Raw genomic sequence first — 15,789 nt, 5'->3', positions numbered from 1 at the left:
AATAACGATAGCACTAGCAGCCCCTATTAAAAATACTTCGGTATCATCAACAAGCATTACATTACAATGTGGACGTCGTTGCTTGCGAGCCGAAAGATCTTGAGAAACACGACAAACAAGAAGTGCAAGCAACGCAAGCACAATCAGAAGCAAGAGCGCGATCAGGATCACGAGCAATGTGGACGCACCTTTATATGCTGGGAGTGTCAAAGAAAAACTGTTAACAATTCTAGTTAAACCTTTTCCAGAATTTTTTACCTTATAAGAATAAATATTTCAAACGCATTGATATTCCTGATTTTCGTTTTGATTAAAATACTATGTATACAAATTAGTTTGGTTTGGCTGTGTTTGGCAATTTTCAAAGATTTGTCATACTGATTAGACAATATATTGTTTATTCAAAACGTAATATATTGTTCAAATAAATTTCTCGCTAAAATTTACATTCAGAGAAATTTGAATGAACATTACAAGATTATGTTTATACAAAGAAAATGTCTTAAACAAAAATCAAATAATTTAAAAATGTCACAGATGTTGAAACTGAATGAAACTGAGACGGTACGGTAATAGAACTGAGACGGTAAACTGACGTGTGTATAGGCCTTAATGCGGTATCATAGTATCTTGGACAAGTTTGATTTTTTTGATCCTAGTATCTCTCTTGTTAGATCTGTGTGGTGCGATTGTGGGTGTGACAGTGTGATGGAGAAAGCGTAGTTATCTAAAGATCTATTTTTATTGTTCAGTAAACTGAGAACTGTTATGTTGCATGTTGTCATTACAATTTTATAGATAAAGGGATATAAGATGCATAAAAGAAAGCACATGGAATTTTTTTAGACTAATATTTTCTGGCTGTGACATTTTTTGTCGATTTTTTTGAATGTAGTCGACATCAGTAATTCAGGATTGAAATTAAAAGACTTTCATTGTTTTTATTTATTTTTACTTGTAGACTATATCTACTATAGATCTATTGTGTTCTTCAGTTATAACTCATCATATAGTTTCACGGCTTTGACAAAAGCCAGTATCTGAGACGGTTTTATAGAAGTTAGTTTACGGACACCGATATCAGTCGTCCCAAAGTTTAGTGCACGAATGGTTGTAGTCTCGACGCATCCAGTGATGAGAAGTCCTGGTGTTTCCCCATTTTCCCCACATAATCTCTATTTGACGTTGTTTTTTCTGGGGTGCTTGCTGCGCGACAAAATTTGATCGTATTTTCAAACGTCAAAAGAGAGCAGTTTGATATTTATTGGGACTGAACAGTAGAACTCACTGCCAGAATTTCTTTAAAAATTTCAAAATACTGACTCTTCCTTCTTATTCATTTTTGAATCCGTTTGCTTAATCCGCAAGCACATATCTGCTATTCCCGAAAGGCCACCTCACAACTATCCACTTAGGAATGCGGAGCACGATCATTATCTGCCAACCTCGAGCTCAGAACTAGTTAAAGACTCAATACTGTACAATGCCAAAAAAGTGTCATTGGATATCAAGTCGCTTTCATTCTTTTCCGCATTTCGCAAAGCTCTGAAATCATAGTTACTGGAGAGAGCCCTATATGCGGTAAACGACATTTTTGTTTATGTTTAATCTTGAACAATTGTGAATTTTAAAATTTTGATCATCTTACACACTGGTTTAAAGTCCAGTATTTAATATTTTATGATAACTATTAAGTGATTATAACCATTTACAATTTTAAAATTGTAAAATTTTTATTGATATGTTTTATTGTATTCTGCAATGTATGTATGTTCTATTTGTGATTTTAATGGCGTACATTTTTTTGAATTGTATGATTTGTATTGTATGATTTTTTTATTATTTGTATATTTTTTGTGCTTTTGTTGCTTTTTAAATGTTTTGTCGATGAAGCTATTTTGGCTTTTTGTACAATAAAGCTTTATTTATTTATTTATTTATTATTCCAATATCCCAATTGTTAGAGTTGAATTTGAAACACCCTGGTATAGAAGCAAACGAATAAATATCAACAGGATACGAAATTCTCATTGGTAATCGTGACTGATGCACAGCGTGACTCTATTTTTCAAATAATCGTTTCGACAAGGAATCTACAAAGAAAAAAAATTGTATTTCCTGTGTCATCCTCAAAATGGCGATGGCAAGGTCAGAAAGATCACCTTTACTTTCGTTAGGACGTGCTGAAAAAAATGTAGGTACATAATGAAGTAGATAATGTATCTTCTTCATTGTACACTTCTTCATTGTCATTTTTTATCTATTGTTGGAGATCTTAAAGCATGAAGACAGATTTTGCTATTTTTTGAATTACTAACAAATAATCATTTATAATCACATATGTAATAAAAAACTGAAATAAAAAATTCGGGAAATTTTTATTTTTTTAAATTAATCATAAATTTTTCCGCGAGGAAATGATGATAAATCAGTTTCTGTTGAACTTTTGGCACAAAAACATTTCAATTTTATGATTTCAATCTAATGACTTTTTAGTCAACGCATGTTTAATTCATGTCAATGATGACAGGTATTGATAATTTCGATTCCAAATATCTCGAGAACTGTTACTCGTAGCGATTTTTCCTAAAAGACCTTTTTACGTAAAAAATATCGTGAATGTATATTTTTTTACCCATTGGATTTATACAGGTACGGACTAAAAGTTATTACTCTCCAAAACAGTTAAAATATTTTTAACTGGCTCACCTCATCTAACCAAAAGATAGAGAACATAATATATTAAATCGATTGGTCTCAATCACTCTACCCACGCTTCTCTTTTATGCTGTGCAAATTTAGTTGAGTCAGCCAATTATAATTAAAACAAGATATTTAATTATATCTACCTTCAAAATGAGTATAATTTATTTGTACAATTCACACCTTTTTACACATATATTACCGCTCTAATAGCATTCGCAAACAAATTTGAAGCGCGTATATAATAGAATTTTATCCGGTTTTGCGTATTATTTCCGATCTTTAAAAAGCCAACGTGCATGTTAAATTGATTAGTAGATTTATAGAAACGAATGCCATGAGTAAATTATACCGCACACTGGGCGGTTGTAGGCATTTAAGAATTGTACAACATAATATCCACTCATCCGTACACTAGAAGACAACATTAATTTTTTCATATACAGGGTGTTTCGAATTTTAATCGGGAGACTTTGACAACATATTCTGCAGATAAAAATAAGTAAACAAGTTTTTATAAGTTCATGTCTTAACATGCTTTGTTTCATGAAGAGTACCTAATACTTTTTCGTCCCTATTTGTAGTAAACTATTGAGGGAAAAATATATTATTTCCGCCATTCTTTACGTAAAAAAGTCTCGAGCAAAGGGGTTAAAGTTACCACCCTGCATAATAGAAAATATTAATTTTTAAATTACAATTTAAGACTCTATAGTCTCTCCAATGACTCAGAGAAGATTTCGATACACGACATCCAAAAAATTGGCGTCGGGAGGCATGTATAGCCACCCATAAAATATGTTAATATCTCAAAATCTGCGATTTTGACTAATTTTGATGTTATTACAAATATTGTTGCAAATATTATTCCTAATCTTAAATTGAAAACCGCGTTTCGCTAGCTACTGTAATTTTGGAGTTACGATTTTTTAAATTTTTTAACCCCCTCCCATACCCCCTTACCAACCCCCCACCACCACCAAAAACTAACGGCCAGATTCTCGGGTGCCACAGTATTTTATGCCAAATTTGGTTAAAATCGGTTAAGCGGTTTTTAAGTTATTGTGTTACAAACTGACAGACAGACGGACAGACAGGCGGACAGACAGACGGACAGACAGGCGGACAGACAGGCGGCAGAGAGACGGACAGACAGATGGACAGACAGACGGACAGACAGACGGACAGACAGACGGACACAAAATCGGACATACGGACAGACAGAGAGACGGACAGACAGACGGACACACAGACGGACAGACGGACAGACAGACAGACGGATAGACATACGGACAGACAGACGGACAGACAGACGGACAGAGAGACGGACAGACAGACGGACAGACAGACGGACAGAGAGACGGACAGACAGACGGACAGAGACACGGACAGATAGACGGACACACAGACGGACAGACGGACAGACAGACAGACGGACGGACAGACGGACACACAGACGGACAGACGGACAGACAGACAGACGGATAGACATACGGACAGACATACGGACAGACAGACGGACAGACAGACGGACAGACAGACGGACGGGCAGACAGACGGACGGACAGACAGACAGACGGTCAGACAGACGGTCAGACAGACAGACGGGCAGACGGACAGACGGTCAGACGGACAGACGGACAGACGGACCTACAGACCCAAATAACTCATTTTGAGTTAAATTTAAAAAAACTTTTTTTTTGTCGATCTTAATAGCTTACAAAATAGCTTACAAATCGGACAGACGGACAGACAGAGAGACGGACAGACAGACGGACAGACAGAGAGACGGACAGACAGACGGACACACAGACGGACAGACAGACAGACGGATAGACGTACGGACAGACAGACGGACAGACAGACGGACAGAGAGACGGACAGACAGACGGACAGACAGACGGACAGAGAGACGAGACGAACAGACGGACAGAGAGAGACAGACGGACAGACAGACGGACACACAGACGGACAGACAGACAGACAGACGGACGGACGGACAGACGGACACACAGACGGACAGACAGACAGACGGATAGACATACGGACAGACAGACGGACAGACAGACGGACACACAGACGGACAGACAGACGGACGGGCAGACAGACGGACAGACAGACAGACGGTCAGACAGACAGACGGGCAGACGGACAGACGGTCAGACGGACAGACGGACAGACGGACCTACAGACCCAAATAACTCATTTTGAGTTAAATTTAAAAAAACTTTTTTTTGTCGATCTTAATAGCTTACAAAATAGCTTACAAATCGGACAGACGGACAGACAGAGAGACGGACAGACAGACGGACAGACAGAGAGACGGACAGACAGACGGACACACAGACGGACAGACAGACAGACGGATAGACATACGGACAGACAGACGGACAGACAGACGGACAGAGAGACGGACAGACAGACGGACAGACAGACGGACAGACAGACGGACAGAGAGACGGACAGACAGACGGACAGACAGACGGACAGACAGACGGACACACAGACGGACAGACGGACAGACAGACAGACGGATGGACAGACGGACACACAGACGGACAGACAGACAGACGGATAGACATACGGACAGACAGACGGACAGACAGACGGACACACAGACGGACAGACAGACGGACGGGCAGACAGACGGACAGACAGACAGACGGTCAGACAGACGGTCAGACAGACGGTCAGACGGGCAGACGGACAGACGGTCAGACGGACAGACGGACAGACGGTCAGACGGACAGACGGACATACAGACCCAAATAACTCATTTTGAATGAAATTTAAAAAAACTTTTTTTTTGTCGATCTTAATAGCTTACCATACCTATTGGTATGGTCGGCTAAAAATGCCAGAGAATACAATTTATTTATGAATTAAAATGACAGACGCAACTGTCATTGTCATGAATTTTCTCAGTTTGGACAGAAATTATAAAATATAAAAACGTGTTTTACGCCATTAATTATTTATAATATTATCCTTTTTTAATTTAATTATGCAACTTTCTACAAAGAAAGGTGTACATAACTAACCTGCACGTCAGTGTACGGCATGCAAAGGTCAATCATATTTATTATTTAAGAGCGGTAATTAGTAGAGCTTTTATTCGACGCGTACCTCCATTAAAAAACCGTAAATCAAAAAAGAATTACCACTAAAGAGAAAACATTTTGTTTTTAATAGCCGGTATATTTGTTTAAACGTGGTAGACAATGTTTTATTGGATAGTAAAACTGGTTGGTCACACAATTTTCTCTACAGGATCTCGAGAAGTCTCGTTTTTAACAGAATAGTGTCTCTCAAAAACGTCATGGGTGTGATTCTGGGGATAAAATACACTGCCAGTCAAAAAATACCCTGTATATCGAAATATGTAGTCTAAAACTGTCTGCCTAAGAAAATGTATACTATTACTCTATTTAGACTGGATTTAAAATATTCTTTAGCTATTTTATTTCGTACATAAACAATAAATAAAACAAAGTTCACTTGGAATTAACAGCAAAATATTTAATTTCATTTTGCAAAAAGAATGTTGCAATACAAAACTAGAGCAACGTACAGCAAGGCAAACCCTGTGCAAAGTACAGAGACTGGCATGTATCTGCATCACAGGTGCCATGAGAACATGTCCAACAGCAGCAATGGAGGTCATTCTAGACCTAACACCACTGCATATTGTCGTCGGTAGTTATGCCAATGCGACAATGATTAGAATGGTCATTGACGGAAACAGTACTGGGAGAATTTTCAGGTCAGGGGCTTGGAACACCCTCAAAAAGAAAATTCCACTTCTCCAACTCCCAGTGGATGACATACCAAGAATTTACAACTTTGAGAAACACCTCACTGTAGTATTGAGTAATAAAAGGATTGGAAGAAAGAAACGCTTACTCAGCATATAAAAGACCATACCATCACGTGGTATACTGATGCTTCCAAAACCAAAGCAGGGACAGGGATAGGAGTATTTGGGCCGAAAACTGAATACTCCGAACCAATGGGCACCTACCCCAGTATCCTTCAGGCAGAAATTTGCGCTATCGAAAGATGCGTACAATTTATCTTGGATAGGAACTATCGAAAACAGGAAATTGCCATCCTATCCGATAGTCAAGCAGCACTTAACGCGATCAACTCAGTAACCATCAATTCGAAGTTGGTCAAAGAATGCCTAGAGAAGCTCAACAAATTAGGCAAAGAAAATAAAGTCCTCCTACTCTGGGTGCCTGCTCACCAAGGGATAGAAGGCAATGAAAAAGCAAATGATCTAGCTAGGAAAGGAGCGAACACTCCACTAACTGGACCAGAACCGTTCTGTTTTCCAAACGGGAACCAACTGAAAGCGGAACTGAAGAATCTGGAAGACTCCATCCGTAACTTGGAATGGGTGTCCTCCAACGGTCTAAGACACTCGAAAAAGTTCCTTAGAACTTATGACCGAGAAAAATCAAAGGTTTTCCTTGATTTAAGTAAAAACAATCCTCGGATTGTCACGGGGTTTCTAACAGGACACTGTCTCCTCAACGAACACCTCAGTAGGCTGAAACTGAGAAACAACGGCGAATGCAGATTTTGTGGGGAAAATGGGGAAACACCAGAACACCTTATCACTGAGTGCGCCGAGACGACGACCATTCGTGCCATGAACCTTGGCACGTCTGATGTCGAGGATGGAGAGCTGGCCTCTGTGGAGCCGTCTCACATACTGGCTTTTCTTAAAGCCCTGAGACTGTATGATGAGTTATAACTCATTATAACTCAAGAAAGGGGAACACACAATAGATCTATAAGGTCGCGGTGATTAACTCCCCTTCTAAACATTCTACATTCTACATGTTGCAATAGAGTACAAATGTTTTTACAAGTAATTATTAAAAATATATGAAAATAAATTTAATTTATAGACCATTAGCATACTATTTAAACAATTTTACATGGCTGTTTCCTTGACTCTTTGGATCCTTTAATTACTTTTATTTTTTAATCTCCGTAATATTCCGCTATATTTTATAATTTTATCAGTAAATGAAAATGGTACACTTCTGCAAGAACAGAAACGTGTTTTCATGTAACCGATTTCGGCTATTCTGGTGCTGAAAAACAGAAAATTATGCATTTCCGCAGGAACATTTTCGTGACTTACTACACACACCGGAAAAATCTAGGGATATAATTTTATTAAAGTTAAAAATAAATGTTTTGAATAAACAACCACATATTTGTAGGCCGATTCTTTCTACTTCGATTGAAACGAAGTAGTCACACTAGTTACTTCTAAATTTGGGATATTTGCAGAAGTGTTTGTGCATTTTTTGTCAAATGTATAAAAAGAACCTAGCATCAATTGTTCGAATTTAACCTGTACTAGCTATGTTTTTATGATAACTGGCCAGATTTCATTCAAATAACTCTGTATAGTATTAAACGACATTATGGAGCGTAGACATCTTAACAGAGACGAAATGCTAAGGGCCATGGGTATGTTCGAAGCTGGAATGCGCCAAATCGACGTAGCTAGAGCATTAAATACAACGCAAAGTGTAATATCGCGATTAAGTGCACGCTACCGTGAAAGTGGTGATGTTGCTGAAAGGCACACAGGGCGACATCGTATTACTACCCCTCAGCAAGATCATTTTTTACAATTAAATGCTCGACGCCGACCGACTCTTACAGCACCAGAGCTTAGTTTAATTTTCCAGGAAACACACAATGTAACCGTTAGTCCTGACACTATTCGCAATAGATTAAGAGAGGTCAACTTAAGAAGCAGACGCCCCTGGAGCGCTCAACCCTTAAGGAGAGGAAATCGAGAGGTACGATATTTGTGGTCTCAAGATCATGTTCAGTGGTCGAATGAACAATGGGCCAATGTTCTCTTCACGGATGAGTCACGCTTTGGAATTCATCCGGATTCGAGAAGGCTTATGGTATGGAGAGAACCGGGAAATGTTATTCGGTGGGATCATGTTCAGGAAGTGCACCCTTATCAAGGTGGAACAGTTACGGTCTGGGGAGGAGTCAAGTTAGGCCGAAAAACCGATCTCGTTTTTCTTAAAAGGTTTCTAACAGGAATCACATATCGTGATTTAATTCTTGAGAAAATAAATTTAATTTATAGACCATTAGCATACTATTTAAACAATTTTACATGGCTGTTTCCTTGACTCTTTGGACCCTTTAATTACTTTTATTTTTTAATTTCCGTAAGGTCGTGAATAAAAAACTTGGCAATTTTGTGAATGAGGTCAAAATAATATGATAACTATGTAATTACAGTGATATAACTGTAAAAATGTATTAGTGTATGTTAAAAAAAGTAGAATAATTAATAAAACTGTAGCTTTTTCAAAATTTTGTAAAATATGTTTGAAGATGGGAAAAAAACCTTGGGCGTGCTTCTAGGGTCGAACCATTGCCTATATATTAAATTTTTATTCAAAAATCTTATTCATAATGAAGGGTCGAACTAAGAGACAGCCTGTATAATAAAATAAGTTGGTAAACATACTGTTTTATAAGCTAAATATTACTCTATCTCTATGGATACTAGATACAACTGAGTACTGGAAGCTGTTGCGATATTCTATTAATTTTAGTGTTTTTTAGACATTGTGAATGATCGTACACTAAAAAGTATAAAGTGTAATTTATTCCTCTAATTGCGAGGTTCCGAATGAAGCTTTAGTCATTTTTCAAATGTCAAATTATTAAAATAGATTGACACACCTCCACACTTTAATGTATTAAAAAAATATTATCTAATTCCATATTTCTCTAAAAAAAATCATAACCTTTTCGTGAGAAACCAATAGTGTGTTTTACTCTCATTATACATTCAGGTTAATTTAATATTTAAATCCGAATTTTATGGTTCCAGGTCAAAAAATAAATAATGCTAATTATATCAGTAACGTACGTAATCTTTAAAAATCTGTTTCAACAGCGGGTCCGTCTCGACCGAACGATTTTTTTTAGTCGATGAAGGTAATTTTGTCGGGTTTTCAGCAGCGAATAATTAACATTTTTCTTGTCGATAATTATTTTTTAATGCGGTATTGTTGTTTGTTTTCCTTTAGTTAGTTTAAACTCGCTAATTTTTTTGGAGGTTATATAAATAACGATAGTCATCTTTAAGGAAATGTCTGTTTTTAAACAATATAATATAATAGGAAAAGAATATATTAAATAACCAGTAGGGAATAAGGAAGGTGTTTCATTAGTTTCAAAAGATATACAGGGTAAGTTAAAAAGAAAAGTTTATTTTTTTCATTTATTAAAATTTGGGAATTATAAAAAAATGTTAAATAGAATAGCCTTAGAGAATGTGTGACGACAAACTACTATAGCACTGGCTGTTACTGTGCTTAAAAGAAACAACTTTTTGCTAAAGCTCTTCATTAAAGTACGCAAAGAAAGTAAAGTCCTCCTACTCTGGATGCCAGCCCACCACAGAATAGAAGGTAATGAAAAAGCAAACGATCAAGCTAGAAAAGGAGCGAACACTCCACTATACTGGACCAGAATCATTTTGCTTCCTAGGTGGAAAATAACTTAAAGTGGAAGTCAAGTACCTGGAAGATCCCTTCCGTAATCTGGAATGGCAATCCTCCAATGCTCTAAGACTAACAATCTTCGGATTATAAAGGAATTTTTAACAGGAAGGCTTGTCAATGGACACCTCAGTAAATTGAAGCTGAGAAACAACGGCGAGTGCAGATTCTGTGGGGAAAATGGGAAAACACCAGAACACCTCAGCTCTGAGTGCGACGAGATGACATTCTTGCCATAACTCTAATAATGCTGGCTTTTGTCAAAGTCCCGAGACTGTATGATGTTGCAATGACATGATCTCCTAATACAATTCTATATGATAAATGTTTTCAAGTCTCAAGCATCTAAAAAACTGAAGAAATAAATAAACGGACGATACGGAACGTGAGTTTTGCAAGATTTTCTTACAAAACTATAGCGCCTATTACTTGCGTATAAAATTCTTCATCTATAAACGTACAATCATTCTACTGTTCGTCTTTTCGCAACAAAAACCACCGTGCAAGCCCAGAGATGAGCTTATCTGTTGTATAATCGAATCTTTAAAAACAACTACGTGATTTGTGCTCGGAAAATATATGCCGATAAAAAAACAAGACAGCAGGCTATCATTAATTAATTGAATTGGGATTGTAATGTGAAATCGATTATGCAGGAAATTAATTAGTTCAGCCGCTTTTTTTAAACGAAAAACTTGCTTGACAGTGTGTATTCAGTGATTCTGTAAAGATTGCTTATTTCGTACTGAATTAATATAAACTTATATCGTCTTGGTTACGCCAGCAACAATAAATAGAGTCATAACTCCCTTGAAATATTATTACCGGGAAATAAGATGACATAATTTCTTCTACGTTTTATCGGTAACAACCATGAAATGCAATAGAAATTTTAAGGAGTAATATAAAATGAAAATTGACACTTATCTAACTACTCATATAATAAATTTACAGAAGAACAGTTTCACCGACATCACCTGCTACAATATTTTTTTGTCCCAGCGACTGAAGGTATTTTCTATAAATCTCATAAATACATCACAATCTGGCAGCGTTGTCGCCATCGCTTGTCACTCAAAGGTGATCACGTTGTATTGGAAATTGTTTTGCGCTTACTTTAGGTCATTTAATACAATATTAAAAGAAATATTCAAAGACAGTAGTTGTTCGTTTGACTTTGAGTGAAACGAACAACTGTCTATGACAAAGGCCTGATGATGGCTGGAATTGCCGAAACCGGTCACTAATAAAGAATTTTTTTGACAGTGGTTGGTTGGTTTACCATGGGCCACCACTTTGTGAAAATGAACCCAATTTTCGTTCTATTTTTTTATTCTTTCCTCAAATTTTAAGTGATTGGGCTATAAGATTCTAACCATAGTTTATTTATTTTTTAACAGACCTTATTACTTGAAGTAGCTTATATGACGTATCATTGTACCAATGTCATAAGTTAATAATGAAACCTCATTATTTTACAGACTCTGGTAGTATGGTTCTCGGCCTTGGATCTCTGCCAGCCCATCATGGTGACTTTTGGTACCAGCAAGGGACCCATTATACCCAGACAGATCGATCCCAGCAAAAGATTACAGGTACGGTATTCGTTTGGAGTACTTTACTAACCAGTTTATTAAAGAAAAATATATTTAAGAACTGCCTTGAATGGCCAACGTAGGTACGAGTATTTGGTTACAGAATTACGTATAACATACACTGAAAAACAATAATATTGTTTTTTCTCGACCGTATTTATTTCTCGAGGCACGAAAATGTACAATTTGGCGTCTAATTATTTTGTTGTAGTACAGTTTTAAAAAACACTTCTATTGCTCAAAAACCGCAAGGGGAAAATTTCCGATTTTGTTAATTTTACACTCAGAAGACAGTCGCTGACGAACTCATTTTTTTTTCACTCTCTATACGGCGATACAATTTTACTGGATTATAAAGCATCTAACTCATTTGCTAGCTCAGCAAATGAGTTAGATGCATTACAATTACGAGAGTTAAGCAACTCGCATTTTTATTGGAGGACAATGTTGTATTTATTTCAAACCAATAATCAACGAGACTATTCGTATAATTTAACAAAATTAGTGTAAATCACTATAAATAATGAACAAAACATGTAAACAAAAATAGACCACACGCACTCTTTGTTTTCAAAGGTTCAAAATTTCTTCTTAAATAAATTTTGAGGGATGTTAACATTATTAGGCATTTGCATAAAAGTGTGTATTTTGAGTGGTATTCCACAAAATTTGCAGGCTATTATTGAGGAAACAAAAAATGTACAGATTACAGAAATAAAGTGAAAATAATTTTTATATTAAAGCAGCATTACTATATGTGAGTTTTTCAAACATGTCTTTCAAATCTTACAATTTAATAGCTGTTAGTAAGAAGTTTCATCATTCAGATATATTTTTCTTTCAGTGTAGGATGTTTTTCTGATTTTTATGTTATTTAATTGCAAAACGCACGGTCTTCTGTGTGTAATCTTATTTTTGTATCGTTTTTATGAAATAATATGTGGAACAAGAATGCCATGTTGTTTTATAAAGAAAATATAACAATACCTGTTTAAGCCTGGTTTCGTATTAAAGAATAAAAAATTACAAATGTTAGTACAGATTTTTATGGGCATCGTATTGCGTTATTCTTAAAACAGGAAAAATCAGCTACACTAATTAATATCAAAGGAAATCTCAACTTTATATACAGAGTGATCCAGTTTGTATGTAGTGATCCATATACAGAGTGATCCAGTTCGTAAATCTATAAAACCGTTGACGTTTTGTTAAGATGACATTTTATATTAAGTTAAACTTCAAAATTAAATTAACTAACTGATAACAATTATTTAATGTGGTAAAACCAAAAAACCCTCAAATTTTCTGTGTGAGTATTTTTTTAATTTGTTTCTAATTTTTACTTATAATGTTATGTTTATTTATTATTTATGTTGTGTTCTTTAAAATCAAAGAAACGATTGCCATACAATATATTTGCTATTCTCTACAGATGTATCAGCAATACATTTATTTTTTATTAGAGTGAACTAATAAAGCCTCTTTTATTTTTCTTTTAGAGGTTATGGTTTCTTTCATAATTTCATTTTTTTTTGCGTTAAAATCTACTGAATGCTGACAAATCTTAGCCTTTCTTAAATAATCTTTATAATTAATAATATTAATTCGAACATTTAATGGTCTAGACTCTTGATATTTACCAATACAAAATTTATCAAAAATTTCATTTATTTACTATAACTTTATTAATACTCTTTGTTATTTTTTTAGCCAAAAACCATCGTACCCAGAAGTCCAGCTCCAGTGCGCGAGTACCAGGAAGACGTACCAAACCCAAACTACTACAAGCCTGCATTGCCTCACCAATACAGAACCAAACTCTACTCATTAAAACCCAACCCTAACCTCATTCTAGGCACTCCTTTGGACCAAAGGTACACTCCAAGCTTACAGAAGTACGATCTACATAGAAAACAGTACTCCAGGAATTTAGGATTGGACTACACGGGTCCCCATACGTTTGACGTCCAAGACTATGAGATTTACGAGTTGAAAAAGACTACTTTGCAACCATCAACAAAGTACACTGACCAAGAACTTCAACATAGGACCAAAGCAAATCAAAATACGAAATACGTACCGGAAATAGGGGTTGTATATTCTTCTGGTGTTAGATACTATGTTCCTCAAGTAGTTTATTATGATTCTAATGAAGCTGGAAAGGATTCTAACTCAGTATATGATCAGAACGATGAGAAATATTACTTTTACAGAGGCCAGCAATAGTTCATAGAGAAATATTTGAGTTAAATCCTCTAAAGATCTAAATTATTGTATTTTTTTGTATATTATACCGTATGTTCAGAAAAAGTCGGCGCCAGAGACGGCTGGGGAACGACAATCGATTATAAATTTGATGAGGTCAAGCCCTAGACGTTTTTTTCTTGGTCCGTTTTTTTATTGTTTTATTTTCTAATTGTGCTTACTGCCAGTTGTCTTTAACAAAGTTGTAATTTATTTATATATTGAGAAAAAATGTTTTTTAAATGGTATAGTTTAAAATTAGAGAAAAAAAATTGGAAATAAATTTGTGTGTCTAAAACATTCTATCCATTTTTTTTCTTTCTATAATTATTAGTGTTAAGGACGATTCACCTCGCCAAAATTATCATCGATCGTCATTCCCAGCCTTCTTTGACGCAATTTTTTTTTTCGATCATACGGTACAATTTTCATGACAAAAATAATTAAGTGCCAATGAAATATTCTATGATCAATTGAAAAAAAAATCAGAGTAGGTGTAGAATTAAACACAGAAGTGAAATGTTGTTTCTACGCCTACTATGACATCATTTTTTTTATCTAATCATACTGTATTTTTTTTACTTGATTAATGTTTTACCAATAATTATACCTTTCAAAAATAACGCCTCTTTTTAGAAGTGAGTTAGCTGATTTCTTCTGCCATATAAAAGCTAAATTATTTTATTTTAAATCTATTTTAAGTGATACAGTAGAAAAAAAAACCATACAAATTTAATAAAAATAATAAAGAAGAGTGTATTTAAAAATTTTGTGTCAGATAAATTCTAATATTTTAGTAATATGTTTTCTTTATTGTTTGATACAATTTATGACTTTTCGAATATAAAAAAAAATAATTTGACCAATCCAATGGTTAGAACTGTTTTTATTTAAGCTTTATTTTAATTTCGCAATCTGTAAGTCAATGCCAGTAACTTTACACCCTCAAATATTACCAGTAATATAAAATAAAACGAATAAAATAATTTATCACCTATTTTTTCTGTATATTTTTAGTTAAATCTAAGAAATACCTATTTGTATAATTATTTTTAGATATGCTGTATATTTTTTGTAAAAATATATTTTCATACTTTTATTTTTGATAGATTAAAAAGACAAAATATTGTATTTTGTCAGTCTGTCAAAAATAAAAAAAATAAATAGAGTTAATTATTAGATTATTTAAGTTGATAAATTAAGTAAATGTATATTCGCAATATTCTAATTAGTTTTTAATATAATTTGATTCTTAATGAAAAGAAATTTGTAAATACATATTTTAATATAATAAATAATGGTATAAAGATAAAAATATTAGTTTTTATTGTATGTTATGTTATAGTATTTATATGATGTTAGTTCTGTTTAAATTTGAAGGGTTCAGTGGGATAAACATGATAAGCCCTAATTTCTTAACTTTAGGGTATTACAATAATATAGTAGTACTGGTCTCTGCAATATATATAAACTCTGCTGGGCGATAAGCTGATAAATCCTATGATATATGCCTAGAATAAGTCAAGTATATGCATAATACTTGATTTCTGGTAGTAGAGATCCCCAGCTGTGTATTAGTTCTTATTCCAGTGCATTAGATATTAAAAAGGGATGTTAAGTGAATCTTAAAGAAGCTCCTATTCAAAGAAAATATGACTTGGACGAAACCAAAACTCTCGGTA

The 15,789-nt window shown here is 34.9% G+C and overlaps 1 protein-coding gene across 1 annotated transcript in view; it reads left to right on the top strand.

Annotated features, from left to right (window-relative positions):
• LOC115876256 overlaps positions 1-14,854 on the top strand; it is a 43,707-nt gene extending 28,853 nt beyond the window's left edge. Inside the window, exons 2-3 of the mRNA XM_030891963.1 lie at positions 11,750-11,863; positions 13,574-14,854. Of these exons, the coding sequence (XP_030747823.1) occupies positions 11,750-11,863; positions 13,574-14,089 (630 nt within the window). The 3' untranslated portion in view covers positions 14,090-14,854. The remainder of the gene's footprint in view (positions 1-11,749; positions 11,864-13,573) is intronic.
• The last annotated feature ends 935 nt before the right edge of the window (positions 14,855-15,789 follow it).

Source organism: Sitophilus oryzae, unplaced genomic scaffold (assembly GCF_002938485.1).
Source record: "Sitophilus oryzae breed Bouriz unplaced genomic scaffold, Soryzae_2.0 scaffold_1430_pilon_pilon, whole genome shotgun sequence".
NCBI lineage: Eukaryota > Metazoa > Arthropoda > Insecta > Coleoptera > Curculionidae > Sitophilus > Sitophilus oryzae.
Note: the sequence above shows the minus strand (reverse complement) of the source record. Positions and strands in the feature narration are given on the sequence as shown.